At 42.0% G+C, this 17,933-nt stretch overlaps 1 protein-coding gene across 2 annotated transcripts; it reads right to left on the bottom strand.

The window, feature by feature from the left end:
* Positions 1-1,856: 1,856 nt before the first annotated feature.
* On the bottom strand, positions 1,857-15,052 carry E2F6 (E2F transcription factor 6). Of its 2 annotated transcripts, none has more exons than XM_018088831.3 (7): positions 14,919-15,052; positions 10,232-10,280; positions 8,450-8,666; positions 7,996-8,154; positions 6,870-6,984; positions 5,446-5,593; positions 1,857-4,712 (listed from the first exon to the last, which is right to left on the bottom strand). In XM_018088831.3, exons 1-7 carry the CDS (start codon positions 14,982-14,984, stop codon positions 4,666-4,668), a joined length of 801 nt encoding a protein of 266 aa, XP_017944320.2. In that variant the 5' UTR covers positions 14,985-15,052; the 3' UTR covers positions 1,857-4,665. The 2 variants fall into 2 exon arrangements, with proteins under 2 accessions (XP_017944320.2, XP_017944321.2); XM_018088832.3 differs by having other exon boundaries at positions 14,928-15,051.
* Between the last annotated feature and the right edge of the window lie 2,881 nt (positions 15,053-17,933).

Raw genomic sequence — 17,933 nt, 5'->3', positions numbered from 1 at the left:
CTTGTTTTCATTTCCAGGCAACTGATCCTCAGAGACACATACATAGCATACAGACAATATCTGGACAGCCTTCCAACCTTTTCTCTCCAAGCAGTCTGTATTTTCTCCACATATAAATGAACAGTATTTTTCAGATCAGGAATAAAATATATGTTTATTTGGAAGATACTGGTTTTAAAGACTCCATGAATGATCATCTAATGTCACATTATTTAATTCCTTTTTGAAAAGATTCCTGAGCTTCAATCTGCAGTAAAATTTTAATACAGTCTAGAGTCTTTCAGACTGGGAGAAACACATAATTAACCAATAAATACACACTAATCCACATTTGCTTTTTGTGCCCTCAGTGGTCCAGGGCTTTCAATGTTTTTGATACGTTCCAAACAAATCTGATCTGTGCATGGGGACTGCCAGTCTGTGTGTCAGCTTGGGCAATTTGAAAGACTGACATTTGTATTTATCCCTTTATTCAGTTCTCCAAGATAAATCTGCAATTAAGACTTCTTTGATCTCACAAGAAAGGCAATGCTAATGTTTTTGCTTTTATTTTGCTTTCTTTTAATCTCTCATCACAGGAAGAATTGATCCTGCAGTTTTTGAGGCAAATGTCTGTATTTCTCTCATGAATATTCTGCCAGGACGGGATAGTTTTGTGTAATTTCAGCTGTGTTTGTTTTCTCTTCAGCCACATAAGGATAGAAATAATCACCTCTGATAGCTTCTTGCCAGCCTGAGGGCCTCACATACATTGTTGGGGGGACTTTTTTTGTGAGAAATTGTTTCTTACACAAAACTAAAGTTATAGAGATATTGCAAAAAGGTTCTTTGACGATTTGCGGGGAGCAGCATTATCAAGTAAATCACAGTTCTCTGTTCCAAACTATGAATTCTGTGCAATCTCCTTTAGTGCATGGGATGGAGGCAGTGTGTGGATATTGTCCTGTTTTTGTAGGTATTTTAGGGATCGTGAATTGATCACAACAAACTTCTGGGAAGCTTGGTTTGATCCTTGAGTGCCCAGCTACCAGCAGAGTGTCTGGTGTCACTCAGAGCACTTTTATAGCTGTGCTATAAGAGGAAGAAATGGTCTGAAGGTTCACGATTGTCACCATAGGGAAATGGGAGTGAGTTCATTCAGCCGTTGGTTCATTCATTTATTCTACAAGCAACTTATTTTCTGGACACTCTGGAACAAGAGCAGAGGCAGAGTACAACCTAGCAGCTGAGAACGTCAGAAGACAGTTTCATCATAGTTTGGAAAGATGGATCTTACCAATATTAGCATGAGAGATACTGATCATCTGTCCTTTTCTAAGAACCAAAAATAGCAGATTCTTATTCCAGATAAAGACTTAAGCAGTTACTGATGTCCCAGCATGGTGCCAGAGCCCTCCAGGATCATGGAACACAATGGTTTAAGGCTTGCAGTCAGCCCCAGCACATGAGGAGCCAGCAGGCAAACTTTGCCACTGACAATGACAATAGCTAAAGTGACTTTCGAAATCAGTGTCATTCAATTATGCTTATTAATGAGGCTCTTCACACACAACAAAAAAGATTATTTGAAAGGAAGAAATTTGCTGGCTTTTAAGACCTTTCCAACCACTAATAATTTGAAGGACTCTTCTCTCTTCTTTACTAATCACATTATTTAAAACTGCAGTTTATATCTGAAAACTGACGAGTGATTTCCCACATCAAATGCAGGCTGACCTGGCAACTTGCAGCATTTGTTTCAGTTACAGAGTCAGCAAACCCAGGCATTTTATAATTACGGATCTTGGCTGTTGCTGTTGCTGATTAATACATTTAGATACTCAGCCGTTCTTATTGAAGGGAACACAAAAACAGTATTGGAGCTTTTTAATTTTATTATAGGGTCCTCAATTACCCAAGGGAGCTGCTTACACACACAAATATATTGAAAATGGACAGATATGGGCTCAACAAAAATAACCTTAATACCCTCTCAGAAAAAAAAATCAACAGTTATTACACAAATTCAGAGTAAGGTCCTATCACATTTGCAAGTGAACTCGTATTTAAGTTCAGCATCACTCAGGAATTTTTCCTCTAGTCCAAGTCAAATCTTTTCAGTTAGTTAGTGCACTGAGCTTACACAGTACATTGTTTTCCAGTGTTGCAAGTGGATAATATTGTACATAACCAAATAGTAATGACAGTGTTTTAATCTTCAAAAGTCCATTCGTTTCACTAGAGGTGCACTATTAGAACAGATGTATTTAATAATTATAGTGTAATTGTCATATTGCAGCTTCTCCTATTTCACTGTGACAATTGTGTAGTTAAAAATGAATTCTACAGCTAGAAAACCTGTACATATGAGGAAGGAAAAACAGCCACTAGAGATTTGTTCAAAATGAAAAATCCTAATGTTTCATTTAAATAATGTTCTGCTTTTGAAAACAGATTTCCTTAACATTTGTAAGATGGTTATTTTGTAAAAATATACTTCCTTACTCCACAGATAAGACAAAGAGTAATGGGTAAGAGAGTAGGTTTAGCCTAAATATTAGGAATATTTATGCCCAGATAAGTTGTGGATGCCCCATGCCTGGAAGTGTTCAAGGCCAGGCTGGATGGGGCTTTGAACAAGGACGAGAGGACATAGCCTTAAGCTGTGCCAGGGGAGGTTCAGGTTGGCCATCTGAAGAACTTCCTCACTGAAAGGTTTTTAAGTATTGGAACAGACTGACCAGGGAGCTGGTGGATTTACCATCCCTGGAGGTGTTCAAGGAACGACTGGACATGACACTTAGTGCCATGGTCTAGTTAACAGGACAGTTAGGGCTGGACTCAATGGTCTTGGAGGTCATTTCCAACTTAAGCGATCATTCTGTGATCTAGTGGAAAGTGGCCCTGCCCACAGCAGGGGAGTTGGAACTAGATGATCTTTAAGGTCCTTCCAACCCAAACCATTCTAGGATTTTATGAACATGTAATAAAATCCCACCATAACACAGAGCATTCAGTATCAGTTGTTAGTGCTGTTTTATGGCAAACATTGTCCTGAGTTGTTGAACCAGCGTAGGGGAATCAACACTTCTCTTCAGAACAGACCTCCGTCCCCACCAAAGCACAACAGCAATGTAAAAAGTCAAATAGAGAGTTTGCCATCTGGAAAGAAGCCAGCCACTGAAGGACAATCTTTCTGTGCAAAAAGATGCTCTTACTGTCACTTCCAGCTTCACTGTAGGAGCACATTCCCCATTTTTACCGTGATATATGTATTAATTCCATGCTTGTATTTATTATTGTAACAACTCAGCCTGTAGTTTGCATTTTACAGAGACAGAAAAATAGTATCCAATACTGAAGTCCTGCATTCTGGAGCTGGAAGTTGGTAGCCCATATGTAAGAAGTCAAGATTACTTTCTATCACAAGCTTGCACTTGTTTTTTTTCCCAGTTGTGAGTAGATGCATAGTTGTTGATGCTGTGAAATCAGGAGAACAAGGACTTGGACTTCCAATTTAAACACAAACCAGCCAACACACCCCCTTAAAGTCCCAAAACCTGTGGTGTCACTTTTCTGTACTGGAGTGAAGTGAGCCCAAGCATGGCATTTGTATAGTGACAGTTCATTAGAAAACCCAGTATCAAAACTCCACAGTTTCATTTTATGGATACTAAAGCTGGATGAATACAGATACAGTCCATAAGTATTTCATGTATTTTTGCAAGCTGAGCCACAAAGACGTCATGATACTCAGCCAAAGCTCTGCCATATGGAAACTCTGGGAACAGGAATGGGCCAACTTAAGTAGTTATTGACCACAACATTTCTCCTGAAAATTGCCATGGGATTGTGGCATCACAAGATGCAGATCTGTTAACTGCCAGCACCATGTAAAACAGATTTTAAATTTTCACATAATTTAAAATGTTTGCAGTTACAAAGTGAATTCCAACAAAGGCAACCCAACGTGTTTTATTAGACTATTTCATATTTTTGTAAGCGTATTTTATTTCTTTGCTGTACAAAGGCAGAAATGCAAACTATCTCAATAAATCTACATCAGTAACTACCTAGACATAATACAGGTATGTACACAAAGCCCAATTATTTCACTTCAGTGTTGATACCATAGTTCATGCAGAGCTGGATGCAAACAATGCAAACAGCACCTACACAGTGTAAGGCATAACTCTCAGGATATTTACACCTTGTTCCTTATAGCAAAAGCTTCCTATACACCACTTCTTTGCTAAACTTGTCATTGACAATTCTGCTTAGTAGTGCAGAACTCAGAACTGAAAGTGCATTCCTTCATTCTATACATTCTCACACAGATTGCAGACTGTTCCAGGAATAGTTTTCCAACCTTCAATTTTAGAGGCAATTAATTACCTATGTTTTTTGTCAATTAAAATTATAAGGTAAAATACCTTATAATTTTCCCAAAGCTCTGTAGATCCCATGCAATTATGAAAACAAGGCTCCTAAAAGCAATTCCAGGAACTGTTGTGTCTTTTGACCTGGTAAGATAAGTAATCCTATGAAAGCACTGAATCAATCCACTGCTGTTTTTTTTAAAACACTTTGGAACGTTTCAGGTTATGAAGTTTGCAGATCCGAGCAGCTTTGGAAAAGTTCCATAACACAGGTATTTACATTCTGTATTGGATTTTTATGTTGTAATTAATCTGGCATCTCAGAAAAGTTTTTTTCTTCCCTCGGAGATCTCACTTTGAAAGGAAATTCAAAAAGAAATATGATTACTGTCAATGAAGAAAATACAATTCTGACTTACTTTACAAGCAAAATAAAGTAAAAAAATGCCTAAGATTAAAAAGTCAACTCTTCCCCTCAAATATAAAGCAGCAGTGCTAAAAATAATTTTTCTTTTGTGTTCTGAGCTACTGCAATTCCTTCCACATTTATTTTTATGCCACAACATCCTGAAGCACTGGAGCTCCTGAGAGACTATATTCCATCCAATCTTGTTTTAGGAGATCAAAATACTACATCCCTTCTTCTTAGTCTTCCCTCCCTTAGACAGGGCAGGAATGAGCAACAGCAGCGCACTCATTTGAAACCACATCCCAACTGTCATGTAACAATCTCAGCTGAGCTGGACTCTGTAGTGCAGCAGCTGAGAACTGACACACATTGTTCCATCCACAGAGTGCAGCTCTGACAGGAAACCAGTAACGAGTGAAGGAAGGAAAAGGTCAGGGAACAAGAGTGCCTTGCTGTATGTGCACGTGCCTGACTCTCTGACCTCCTGCTGCTGTGAAGTAACACAACAACGGAGACTTCTCTTCCAGGCGTTTCCTATACTCCCACACATCTTGGCCCACAAACTATGCTCAGAAAATTATGCTTGTACAACAGTAGAGTTTACAAATTCATCAGAATGGTATGACTATCTTAAAAAAAAAACAACACATGTATAAAAATGTAAATGGAGGACATTACCTTCATCAGGAGGAACTGATGGTTCAGTTTCAGAAGTGACAGTATCCATATCTTCACAAGTTTTGGCATCTGGCTTCTCTTTTTCCACCTCACATAGATACACATCAATGGGTCCTTTTGTGCTCTTCACATGTACTTCTATGTGATCCTATAAAACAGCAACTTGCATATAATTCAAAAATTCAAAGAACAAATCTTACACATACTTTATCTGTTCTTGCACATATTTTAAAGCCAATAGATTAAGAACAGAAAAAATACAGGAATGATATAACTATTTAAAATTGTTTTACTACTTCCACATAAATAATGACTATTACATATATTTGTAGGACAGTTTTTAAGCAGCACTAAGCTAATAAGTTTTCATTTTTGAAGAAAATGCAGTTAAGTACTTGTTTAGTCTTTCTACTAACCTTTAGATATATGACCAAGATTTACTGTATGTTTAGGAAGAGTAATAAAATTTCAAACTTGACAAATCAATGCCATGGATCAGAAAACAAATCAAGAGCACGCAGCTTTAACAACACAGCAAAGCAACTAACCCCTATCACTTCTACTACTTCCCTTCAGCAGACATCACATTGCAAGACACAGAGCAAATATAATTTTATGGACAACTGAGAGAAGATTCTGTTCTCTCTAAAATACAGTTTTTTAAATTCTGTCTTTTTATTGCTTTAGGAAGTCTTTGGAATTTTACCTTTTTCATCTCCACTGGATAAGAGCCAGCTCCTTTTACCAGGGAAACCATTGGAGATCTATGCAGTGGAACTAAGTCTTCTTGTTCTACTGATTCATATCTCCTTTTCCTAAGATATCACCACCCTTTCTGTGCACGCAGCAAGGCAAATTTGACGACTGTGCAATTAAGAACATTATAAAAAATGCATATGCAAAAAGAAAGCTGAATTAAAGCTACATTTCTTATCTTAAGCTCACTTCCAGGATTTCCCCTCTCAGAGCAGTACTTTAAGCAGTGGGTTCTCAGTATTTAGGCCCCAGTATGTAGATACAGCATTGCTGGGTGCAGAGGGAAAAGGTCTGGCTCCTCTGTGTGACTGGAATGAAGCCTGAGTATTGCACCATGGGGTGAGGACAGGGCACGGCCCCCACCTCCATCAAAGATCCATCTAGACATGATCTACTAGAGTGACAAAATGTTTTCTTTTTTTCAACTATACTGCACATTTCATACTTTATTACAGCTGTTCCATTCTCTCTAGCAAGACCCAGGTACCTAAAGCCTAGACACTATTATTTAATGATTTAAGTAAAAATACTGTAAGTTTCTCAGACTATTATCCCTACAGCATTGTTCAGTGGAACACAAGAACAATGAACTACCAATATTTGCATGACAAAGGAAACAAAAGTTAATTACTGACTGCTGCTGCAAAAAGTCAAATTTGAGAACTTACATCTTTAGGAACTGGTATTTCCAATTTGGTTTCCTCCGGAGCTTTGATTGCAATCACAATCTGTTCTTGAAATGTCTGAATGCTTCGGATATCTTGGTATGTAACATAAGCTAGTGTATACATTGGTCAAGGATTCTGTAAAGTAATTTGCTAATGAGCAGAAGCAAAGAGTGTGATGTCAAGATATGCTGAGGCAAAATACCAACTTAAGAAAAGTGGTCAACAATGGTGTTGAGGTTATTTTAGTATTAGTTTTGTAAAATGAAGCTAACAAGTTAGCTATTGAATTAGCTAACAAGTGGAAAACAGCTTTTCTTTATTTCTAGGAAGAAAAAATATATTCAATATTAAAAAACCCCAAACACATTTGACATTTTTCCCAGATGCTGTCATGAATCTACAAAGCAGAGGGAGAAACTACTTTCTGTTTTCTAATAGCATGAAAATAATTTCCTGGGAAACTACAGAACTATTTTCTTAACCAGAACAAGTAAAGTGTAAAGAAAACGGACACACTTCATTTGAGCATAGACCTTAACATTTTGGCAAACAAGGGAGCTAAGTAATATTTTACTGTAACCTAAAGCCAAAATTCAACATTTATGTCATATTGTAAAAGAAATCTCTTTTCTATTGCCAAAACCCATCTGTAAGTCAAAATTGCACTGGAACCTCTCTCAAGAGACAGAACAGTATTAGGACACAACCAACATACCATTATATCTTCTTGGCAACAGGCCACTGGGACTCCATTTTGAGTCCATATTTGTCATCTCGCTAAGGAACTCAATCTCATGGTAGGTCAAGACCTGTCCCTTAGAGAACTTTATAATGGAGAGAACAAGGTCATGGTCAGGGTACTAAGACCATTGCTGCACTTTGTTCTTCTGCAGGGGAAAGGTTACACAACCAGTACACACCTGAGAACAGGCTGGACTGTACATGATACTGCAAAGCAAGGTACATGACTGGCAAACACAAATACAGAATAACCAAAAAGTTTCCTTTTTTAAAACTCATCAAGTATTACTGCATACCTGTGGTATGGGCCTATGCTTGTTACTCTGTATGTGAGTAGTTGGAACCAAAATCATGTGTTAAAGTAATGCAAGAGTTGAAAGGATATTTTGCATTTTCTTTGTCATCTGTTAGTTCAAATATCTGATGAGCACAATTGTTGATTAATTCATCCAGAGCTTCCTCCATGGCTGACAAGTCAGAAAGTTCATCTTTAAGGTTTTGCTGCTCTGGTGCTTTTCCAACAACTTGGTCAAGATTAGAACCTCTAAAAGAATATGAAAGTTGTTTAGTATGTTTATCAATAAAAGTCTGTTAATACACATGTGTACTAACAGAAAGCAGTCAGAAACTCTGTCATCCTTTACTCTGCTGAAATAGCTCCCATGTGCTTTTGCTCTTGATACTTGTTGACATATTAAATAATTCACACAGCCTAAGGATACAAAATATTATCTATGAAAAGTAATTTAATGCTTAAAAATACTCTCAAAGTTATAAACATTACTCAATATTGTTCGGTTTTACTGTTTCAGAAATTAGAAGTTTCAAAGCCAACTCACATCCACTGGATAAGATTCTTAGACCTTTTCTGAATTAAATCGATTCCATCCAACACATTGGTGATGTCATACACTCTTCGTTTTCGTACTCCAAGTGTTGTTGCTACTTCATTTAAATCAAGAACACCGTCTGGAGCTTTTTTGAGAAGAGCCATAAATCTTCGTGTCAAAAGCACCAAGGACGCATCAAATCGTGGCCTTTTGACTTCCACAGTTTCTGTGAAGTTTTGATAGAATATTTAGAGTAAGCTACTACATTAGCATGAAGTGTTCCTTAAAAAAAAAGGGATAGTGATGAAGTAACAATGAAGATAAAAGTTTGGAAGCACTGCAGTTTTTAATGCTGACATTGCAAAGGCATCATGTAAAGCCTATTAACTACATATACCTTTGTTTGTTTGCAGTGATTGTATCTACATAGCAAGCATGCACCCTCGTGCTTTCAACATTTATGACTTCATGCTGCTAGTATGGATATTAATAGTTGTGTAACTGTATGTTCCATAGGACATGAGATAGATCACTGAATGAATACCAATGAAATCCTGGGTTAACAATACACAGATAGTCAGGGGCACTGCCAGAGAAATGCAGCTCTATCTCTGCTCCATGACACCATTAAAATGTTTTTTTCACACCCTTTTGGCCCAGATTAACCAGCAGACCTCCCAGATAACAATCAGGCATGGTTCAGGAGTCAGCTTGGCTTCAGGACTGTTTCAGCCTAGAAATGACCAATCTGTTCTGGGGTAGGAGAACTTAATATGTGCACAAACTCTGTTTGCACTATTTGGCCTCAGGGCAAAAGAACTGGTCATTCCATTGTTTAATTTACTAATAGAATAAAGATCTACAGACACCCTAACACCACAGGTTTAAGAGAGATCCCTGTGCTATGTGTATCCATTACCAACATATTTGCAGAAACAGCTGAAAAGTCACTGACAAACAGCTTATTTAACTTGAGAATGTTATTTGTGTATGCAAAAAGCACAAAAAAGCATCTATATTTGAGGCACAAAAAAGACATGATACACACACACACTCATTTGATGCCAGAGGCAATGAAAGACTGTTAAATTCTGCTATTACTTGTCTTTTCTCCTGTAAAGCAAACTAGGTATTTTATACCTGTGAAAAATCTGTTCATCTCGAACTGTGTTGCTGAGCAATACTCCAGTCTAATGCTTTAAGAAAAGGTGACTGCATGTGTAAACAAACTTCCCTGGAAAATGCTCTACTTCAAACATCAGTATTTTTCCCAAGATGAATGAGACACGTACTTTTACTCATAATGTATCACACCCATTACATGGGTTCAAATCTGTGCACTCTTTAACATGAAGTGACAGGTCCAACTACTCAGTTTTGGACTGTGTTACTTTGAGATGTGTGAAAGAATTCAACTGGTGAGAAAACAACAAAAAAACCCCAACAAAAACCAAACACCCAGAAATTCACTCAAGTTTATTTTTACATTTATTAATACCAGTTGAAAACCAGCATTTGCCAACATGATGTTTCAGTTTTCTATAACTCACTTTTCCCGAGCATTATTTTCTTTATAGCAGTGGGAAGGTATATTTGCAACAAATTTTAAGAGCAAAACTATGAAGAAGTATTGCTTCACATCTGTTATTTCATTTAGTGTTCAGCATTTCTCCTGCTCTGCTGATATGAGATACATTACAATTTCTCATTTGTTTACAGCATGTACTCACATTGTAAAAAGCCATGAAATACTTAAAGAATAATCTTCCAACATGAAACACAGCAACTTACTTTTCACAAGCTGTGCATCTTTGTGCACATTCAGGTTGATCGCTGGTGGCTGGGGAAATAAAAAAGGAAAAAATAACTGTAATAAAATGCTATTTACAGGGGAAGCTTTTTCAGAAGAAATTCCCAAATCAACTTCAAATGCTACAGCCATCACAGTGCTGACAATTCTACAGGTATTAATGTGAAGGAGTGTCACCAGACAGAAGGGATACGTGCTCATTATTTCCTGACAGAATTTTCAGCCCTTAATCTCAGCATATGTCTCTCTGTTTTGGAAAGCAGGAAACACCACTGAAGGCCCTAGTGTTCAAGCAATGGTCACAACACAAAGAGATAACTGCATAATCTCTATAAATCCAAGCTTCATCTATTCCATGTAGTAGTTTATATATGGAAGATATACTGCTATTATACAGCACTGCAGTTATACGTTATAAACAAGACTGGCAGCAGAGCCTGCTCTGGGCGAGATACTAACGTGATGAACCTAAGCAGGTACTTCATTACACTCCTCTCCCCAATTTAAGAACAGAAGCATTTTCAAATTCAGACTCATTACAGTTGGAAGAGACCTAAGGTCACCGCTGGTCCAACCGCCAACTCCAAACACGAACAGCCATTAGATGAGAGCAGCTTATGCAAGGCTTAATTAACTGGGCCTTTAAAATTACAAGGGATGGAGGCTACATCTCCCTGAGCATCCCACTACACTGCTTCCCTGTCCTCACAGTGAAGAAGTTCCATTTTACATCAAGCTGCAACCTCTCTGGCTTCTTTTGTTTCAATTCGTGACTATTTTCTTTCAGCCTCTCATCACGTACAACTGTGAAGTGTCTGGCCAGTTTCTTCAGTTCTTAAGATCCTTGCAAGTACGGCATGAAGCTGTGTCGGGGGTGGTTTAGTCAGATATTATGAAAAGGTTCTATATTATGAAAAGGACCAATACATCTGTTCTAGAGCAAGCAGCAGTCACAAGTATAGAAGCCATGTTGCTGAGAACACAGCTGCGATGGGCAGGGCACGTCTCAAGGATGAAGGACCACCACCTCCCTAAGATCCTGCTCTATGGTGAACTTGCCACTGGCTGCCACAAGAGAGGAGTCCCGAAGAGGAGATACAAGGACTCCCTGAAACAACATCTCAGCCTTGGCCATATTGATCAACATAACTGGTCTACTCTGGCCTCCAATCGGGAGGCCTGGAGACACACCATCTATAATGCTGCTGTCTCCTTTGAGAGAGGAGAAAAGGCAACGCAGAAAGAACCGTGTATTGCAGAATACACCATCTAAGGAGTCTTTCTGCTGTGCCTTTTGCAATCGACATGTCTGTCTCGTATTGGCCTCATAAGTCACCAACGAGCCTGTAACAAATGTGGATAGAGCCTTCCCAAATCTTCGGTCGCGAAGCCCAGCCATGAATGAAAAGGTTCTTCCCCCAGAGGGTGGTCAGGCACTGGAACAGGTTCACCAGGGAAATGGTCATAGCCTGACAGAGTTCAAGAAGCTCTTGGACAACGCCCTCAGGCTTACGATGTGATTCTTGGGGTTGTCCTGTGCAAAGCGAACAGCTGGACTTGATCTTATGGGTTCCTTCCAACTCAGGATATTCTATGATTCCACTGAAGGGCTGCTGCAACAAGCTCCCTCAAGAGTTTAACAGCCTTCCTGTACTACTGGGCCTAATCAGGCAGAGCATTCCAAGAGCAGCCTGATACATGCCAAGCAAGGAAGAAGAATCACTACCCTCTGGCTATTCTCCTGCTAATACAGCTTCCTATGCCTTAACGTTAGGGCACAGTGCAGGTGCACACTTAGCCCACTGGCCATCAAGACCCCCAGGTCCTTCCAGGGTGGTCCCCAGCCTGTACCACTGCAGGGTACAGTGTAGGACTTCACACTTGAATTTTCCAACTGCCTTGGTTGAAGTTTATGAGGTGTCTGATGATGCCTTCCTCCAGCCCATAAACATCATGAGGGGGCATCTCACATCCTCTTCCTATGAACAGGACAGGTCCTAGGATAGACTCTTGAGAAACGTCACTTGTAACCTGCTTCTGAGTAATGTATGAACTACTAACCATTCTTCTTTGATCCTGATGATTCATCCAAGGATTTTTTTACTCATCCAGTAGTATATCACATCTGTAACATCCCAACTCCAAGAGAAGAATGCTGCAGGACAGTTTCGAGAGTCCTGCTAAAGCTAATGTAGTTGACATCCAAGGCTTTGGATCTACAGATCTAGACATTTCATCAGCAACGGGGTAATCAGGCAGCCATGTTGGCTATTCAATCACCTTCTTCACGAGCCTGGCAATAGCTTCCCAGAGAACTTGCTCCATGGCTTTCAAAGGGACTGAAGAAAGGGTGACTTAAGCTGTAGCTGACTTCTACAACCTCAAAAATCACAAGAGCAACCTCACAATAACATCAGCCAGCTCTCTCAGAATGTATCCCAAGAAAGTCTTATGGACTTGGTTGGGATGGGTTTTCTCAAGAGATTCCTAACTTGACACTTTTCCACTGCTGGTTGTTCTTTAAGACACAAAGCCTAGGAGGCATCAGTTCAGAAGAGTCACACAAGAAGGCCAAGTATTGCAGCCTTACCTGTGTCTAGTCTTCCTAAATCACCTGCCCCATTTAGCAGCAGGTTCACCTATTTCCCCCTCCCACCCCTCTCCTCCCCTGCTGTACTGCTGGTGTACAACTGCAGTGTGAGCTGCAGGTTGAGCTCAGGGCAGTTCATGGCCTCATGTCTCTCTTGGCTCCCACCCAAAGCTCAATTTGCAGCTTGGAAACCGAGCCACCTGAACCAGATGTATTCCTCAACATCCACTATTCCATGGTGGGTTGTAGTGGGTTGACCCTGGCTGGATGTCAGCCACTCACCAAGGTCACTTTATCACTCCCCTTCTCAGCTGGACAGGAAAGAGAGAATATAACAAAGGCTCACGAGTTAAGGACTGGGAGAGATCACGCACCAAACACCATCACAGGCAAAACAGATTCAAACTGGGGATACTAACTGAAGTTATTACTAACAAAGTCAGAGCAGGATAATGAGATGTAAAATAAATCTTAAAACACCTTCCCATCAACCCTCTCTCCTTCCCACCAGCAGCTCAGGAAGATGGAGAATGGGGGTTATGGTCAGTTCATCACAAGTTGTTTCTGCTGCTGTTTAGAGAGAGGACTCCTTCCCCTGCTCCAGCATGGGATCCCTCCCACAGGAGACAGTTCTCCATGAACTTTTCCAGTGTGAGTCCATCACATGGGCAACAGTTCTCCATGAACTGCTGAGATATGGGTCACTCTTCCACGGGGCGCAGTCCTTCAGGCACAGCCTGCTCCAATGTGGGTCCCCCAAGTCCTGCAAGGAAACCTGCTTCAGCATGGGCTCCTCTCTCCACAGGTCAGGTCCCTGCCAGGACCCTGCTCCAGCATAGGTTTCCCATAGGTTCACAGCCCTCTCTTTGGCATCCACATGCTCCGGTGTGGGTCTCCTCCACAGGCTGCAGGTGAATCTCTGCATCCCCATTGACCTCCATAGGCTGCAGGGGGCCATCCTGCTTCACCATGGGCTGCAGGGGAACCTCAGCTCTGTCACCTGGAGTACCTCCTCCCTCTCCTTCTCCACTGATCTTGGTGTCTGCAGAGTTGTTCCTCTCACATATTCTCACTCTGCTCTTCTCTGGCTGCAATTACATCTGTGCAAGAACTTATCATTTTTGTTCTTAAATGTGTTAATTACAGAGGCATTACCACCATTTCTGATTGATCAGCCTTGGCCAGCAGCATGTCCCTCTTGGAGCTGCCTGGCTCTATTGGACATGGAAGAAGCTTCTAGCAGCTTCTCAGAGAAGCCAACCCTGTAACCCCCCCCACATCCCTGGCTCCCACTACTAAAACCTGGCCATACAAACCCAATACACACAGCCACTACAGCCAAGGCTGTTAATAATCACCACATTCTTGACTTCCCTGTTTACAAAAAGCCAATTCAGGAAAGCATCACCCCTGGTTGACTCATCTCAACACCTAGATAGAGAAGCTGTGCCCAACACCCTTTGTTTTTTACGACCATGATTTCCAACGATAAGAAATTTTCAATTACCAGCATAAAAACTGATGTGAACTCTTTCATGGCTGTGAGAAAATACTACCAAGTACCATTTAGCCCAACTGTCAAAAGTAATTAAAAGAAATATAACAAATTTTAAGAAGTTTCACAGAAGTAGGCCTGTTTTTTTGTTAGCTACCTCATAGCATTACTAAAAGTTGCGGTGGCAGCTGTATATAAGACTGCCTCGACACCACAGATGTTCAGAGAAGAACAGAATACAGTCGTAGTCCATTTTTCTCAAACTCAGCTACAAAATATTTAGCTCGATTAAGAGGCTATAGGCAACACAAGTAAGAAAACCCATCCCTTTGCACTCTAGCCCCTTTCCCTAGCAGCCTGCTAGGGAAGCATCGAGGGAATGCCACGAGCGAGGGGAAGCATCGCATGGCTCCTTTCGGGTACCACGCTGCCCGGGCCCTCCGCGCCTTTCCCGCTCAGGGGATGCAGGACGGGCTTTCGGCCGCCTCCTCACCACCTCCCGCGGCAGGAGCGCGGCTGCAGCGCCGTGTCCCGCCCTCTCCCCATCCCCAGGCAGTGCCTCCCTGTGCCGCCCGCCATGTACCTCACTCACACGCAGCGTGTCCGGCTGCAGCGGCCTCAGGCGTTCCCACTTATCGCGGCTAGCCATGTCCGCCCGGCCCCTCCTCCTCCTCGCCCCGGCCGGCCCCGAGAAGCCGGAGGAGGGAGGGCGCTCGGTGGCCCTCACGGGAAGGCTCCAGACCCGGCCGGCGGGGGGCGCCCGCGGGGCCGCTCCCGCCGCTCAGCGCGGCCCGTCATGGCCGCCGCCTCCCGCCCCCATTACCATCGGCCCCCGCGGTGCGCGCGCTCCGCAGTGTCCGCCACCTTCCGCCCTGCCAGCTCGTCCCGGCTTTTCCCGCCCCCGTCGGGGCATCCCCCCGTCCCGCCGAACGTCGGGAGGAATGCGCTAAATCAATGCCTTTCCTCCCCCTCTCAATGCCTTTCCTCCCCCTCTCGTCACCGCCCCAGAGCGGCGGAGAAAAGGGTCTGCTCGCCCCCGCTTCCGCCTCGCCTGTGCCGGCAGCGGGAGCGCCCTGAGCCCTGCGGCAGCCAGTGTAGGCTAAGGGGGAGGATCATGGAATATGCTGATTTTGGAAGGGACTCACAAGGAGCATCGAGTCCAACTCCTGGCCCTGCATAGAACACTCCAGTAATCACACTGTGTGTCTGAGAGTATAATCCAAGCACCTCTTGAACTCTTGTCAGACTTGGTGCTGTGACCACTTCCAAGGGGAGCCTGTTCCAGTGCCCAGCCACCCTCTGGGTGAAGAACCGTTTTCTAATATCCAACCTAAACCTCCCCTGACACAAGTTCAGGCCATTCCCTTGGGTTCTGTCACTGGTCACCAGAGAGAAGGGATCAGTGTCTGCCCCTCCTCATCCCCTCTCGAGGAAGCTGCAACTGCAACGAGGTCTCCCCTCAGTGTCCTCCAGGCTGAACAGTCAAGTGACCTCAGCTGCTCCTTATACAACTCCCCCTCAAGAGAGAGGAGGTCCTCACTATTTTGGTTACTACAAGGAGGGAGATTTTTCTTCCTTCAGTGTACAGCAGTTATGACCCACTCCAGGAAAAAGGGGGGATGTAACCCAGGTTCTTATCAATAATTCCCTTGGGGTGGATTAGAGTGAAACGACACTGAATAATTGGTGTTTGAAAACATATATAGGTAGGGTTTATTTTAAAAGCATATAGGTAGGGTTCATTTTAACAATTTTGTTTGAACAGGTATGTTAGCATTTTGGCTGTTGTCATCTATATCATCTATCATAGAGATAACCCCTGGGGGGAAAATGCATAAGGGAGAGAAAGGGAAAGAAAAGCTGAGAGTGGAAAGATATATATATATAGTCACCGCCCACGGGGTCCAGCGATGAAACCTGGTAGTTGCAGCTTCCATGTCTGTCAGTTGAAGTGGTGGCCTTGATCTGTTGGGGGTGAAGGGGAGAAGCCCCCCCACTCGAAGAAGTTATGAGTTACTATATCCATGGTTAGTGTCACAGGCCATGCCAGGAGCCTCCAGCATCTCCTGGGTCTGTGCTGAGTTTCCGTGAGGGACCTGGCCAAAGGGTTTTCCCATCTTTCAAGATTGGGAGGGGGGGGGTATGGGGCATCAGAGGTGTAATGCAAAAGGCCTGCAGAAGCCTGCTAAAGTCCCTTGGCAATCCTAGAATGCATAAATCATTAACCTTTTCAGTCTCTGACAAGCATAAGCAAGGAGAGAGCACCCTGCTGTGCAAATATGTCTGAGAATAATTAGTATTGCTTTCTTGCCAAATAATCTGTTTCTGTCGTGACTTCCTAGTACGAGGCAGCCAAAGCTGCGTGTGTCACTCATGGGGCAGACACAGATAGAATGCCCATGTCAAGAATGAGTTAATTACGAGAGGCTCATTGGTGAAGGGCAAGGTATGTTCCTCTTGGGCCAGAGTGAATGTGGCTTGTCCAAACTCAGCCTGTCTATTTACCTCCTATCAACATCCTTTCCCCAGTGCTCCTGCCCTTTCCTCCACACTCATAACCTTTTTCAAGCACTGACTGACACCTTGCTGATTTGCCAACATCAGCAATAATATAAAAATTTCCAACTGAGTAGGTAACTTCTATTTGTCGGACAAAAGCATTTCTTTTAAAAACAGCTCCTTATTAAATAGCCCATCTGTTGCTTGGTTGCTCTTTATGGCAATTAACTCTCCTCTAAAGCAGATAAGTCTGTCATGGAGTCCTTTTGCTTAAAGAATTTATGAACTGTTCCACTTCTCCATCTACACTTCAAGTAAAATTTCCAGTCACTTCCCCTCCCCAGTTTCATCGGGCATTGTGTAAAACTGCCAGTCTGGTATGAAGAATTCAAAGCCATGAAGAACTTTGTTAATATTCTCACACGCCAGACTGAACAGGTCAAATAACACTCTGATATTTGAAAAAATACTGAATTAATTTTTATTTACTAGCCTTTCCATTTAGACAATCCTTTGGAGTAGTTTATGGTATCACCAAGGATAGATCAGATGCCTTGATAGAGGGTGGAGTTTTCTTCATAGCAACCAATTTTCAATCAAGTACTTGCTTGGTAGTAATTGTCCTTGTAGAGAACTGTTGAACTAAGGTGACTTGTTCTGGTATTCTAATGCTAATGAATTAATGAGAGTAAAAAGGGGAAAAATATGTTACAACTCCTCAAAAGCATGACATGTGTGTTTTAGGAGACATGAAGTCTGGAGCTATGAATTTCAAGACGTCATGCAAATGCTGATTGTCAGTATTGCGAGGCGAGGTTAGACTGCTGCAGAAGCAGAAGCTTTTCCTGTCATGGAAGGAACACGTGATTACACTGAAATGTTAAAATGCTCATTTTTGTATGGGCAGCATAATCCAATTGCTAACTACTCTGTGGTGATAAACTTAGTCCCATAAGGAATGAGTATTTCTCCCTCTTTGTTATACTGTGCAAGATGAATGTTATCATTGCAATTACAGATTGTATAAACCCACTGTGATAAAGCAGGTTTTTTCCAGCTGGAACAGCAAAATGGTTTGGAGTAGATGTCTTAGGCCACT

The sequence above is a fragment of the Manacus vitellinus genome, unplaced genomic scaffold (genome assembly GCF_001715985.3).
Source record: "Manacus vitellinus isolate BGI_N305 unplaced genomic scaffold, ASM171598v3 scaffold_11_pilon, whole genome shotgun sequence".
Lineage (NCBI taxonomy): Eukaryota > Metazoa > Chordata > Aves > Passeriformes > Pipridae > Manacus > Manacus vitellinus.
This window is presented reverse-complemented; position numbering and strand designations above follow the sequence as displayed.

Excerpts from the sequence above, each read along its gene's own strand:
- E2F6 (XM_018088831.3), bottom strand. The coding sequence starts at position 14,984 with ATGGCTAGCCGCGATAAGTGGGAACGCCTGAGGCCGCTGCAGCCGGAC. Across the intron at positions 8,155-8,449 it reads AAGAATCTTATCCAGTGGAT|AGGTTCTAATCTTGACCAAG; the intron begins GTGAGTTGGCTT and ends ATATTCTTTTAG. Across the intron at positions 5,594-6,869 it reads AAATACCAGTTCCTAAAGAT|GATCACATAGAAGTACATGT; the intron begins GTAAGTTCTCAA and ends GCTGTTTTATAG.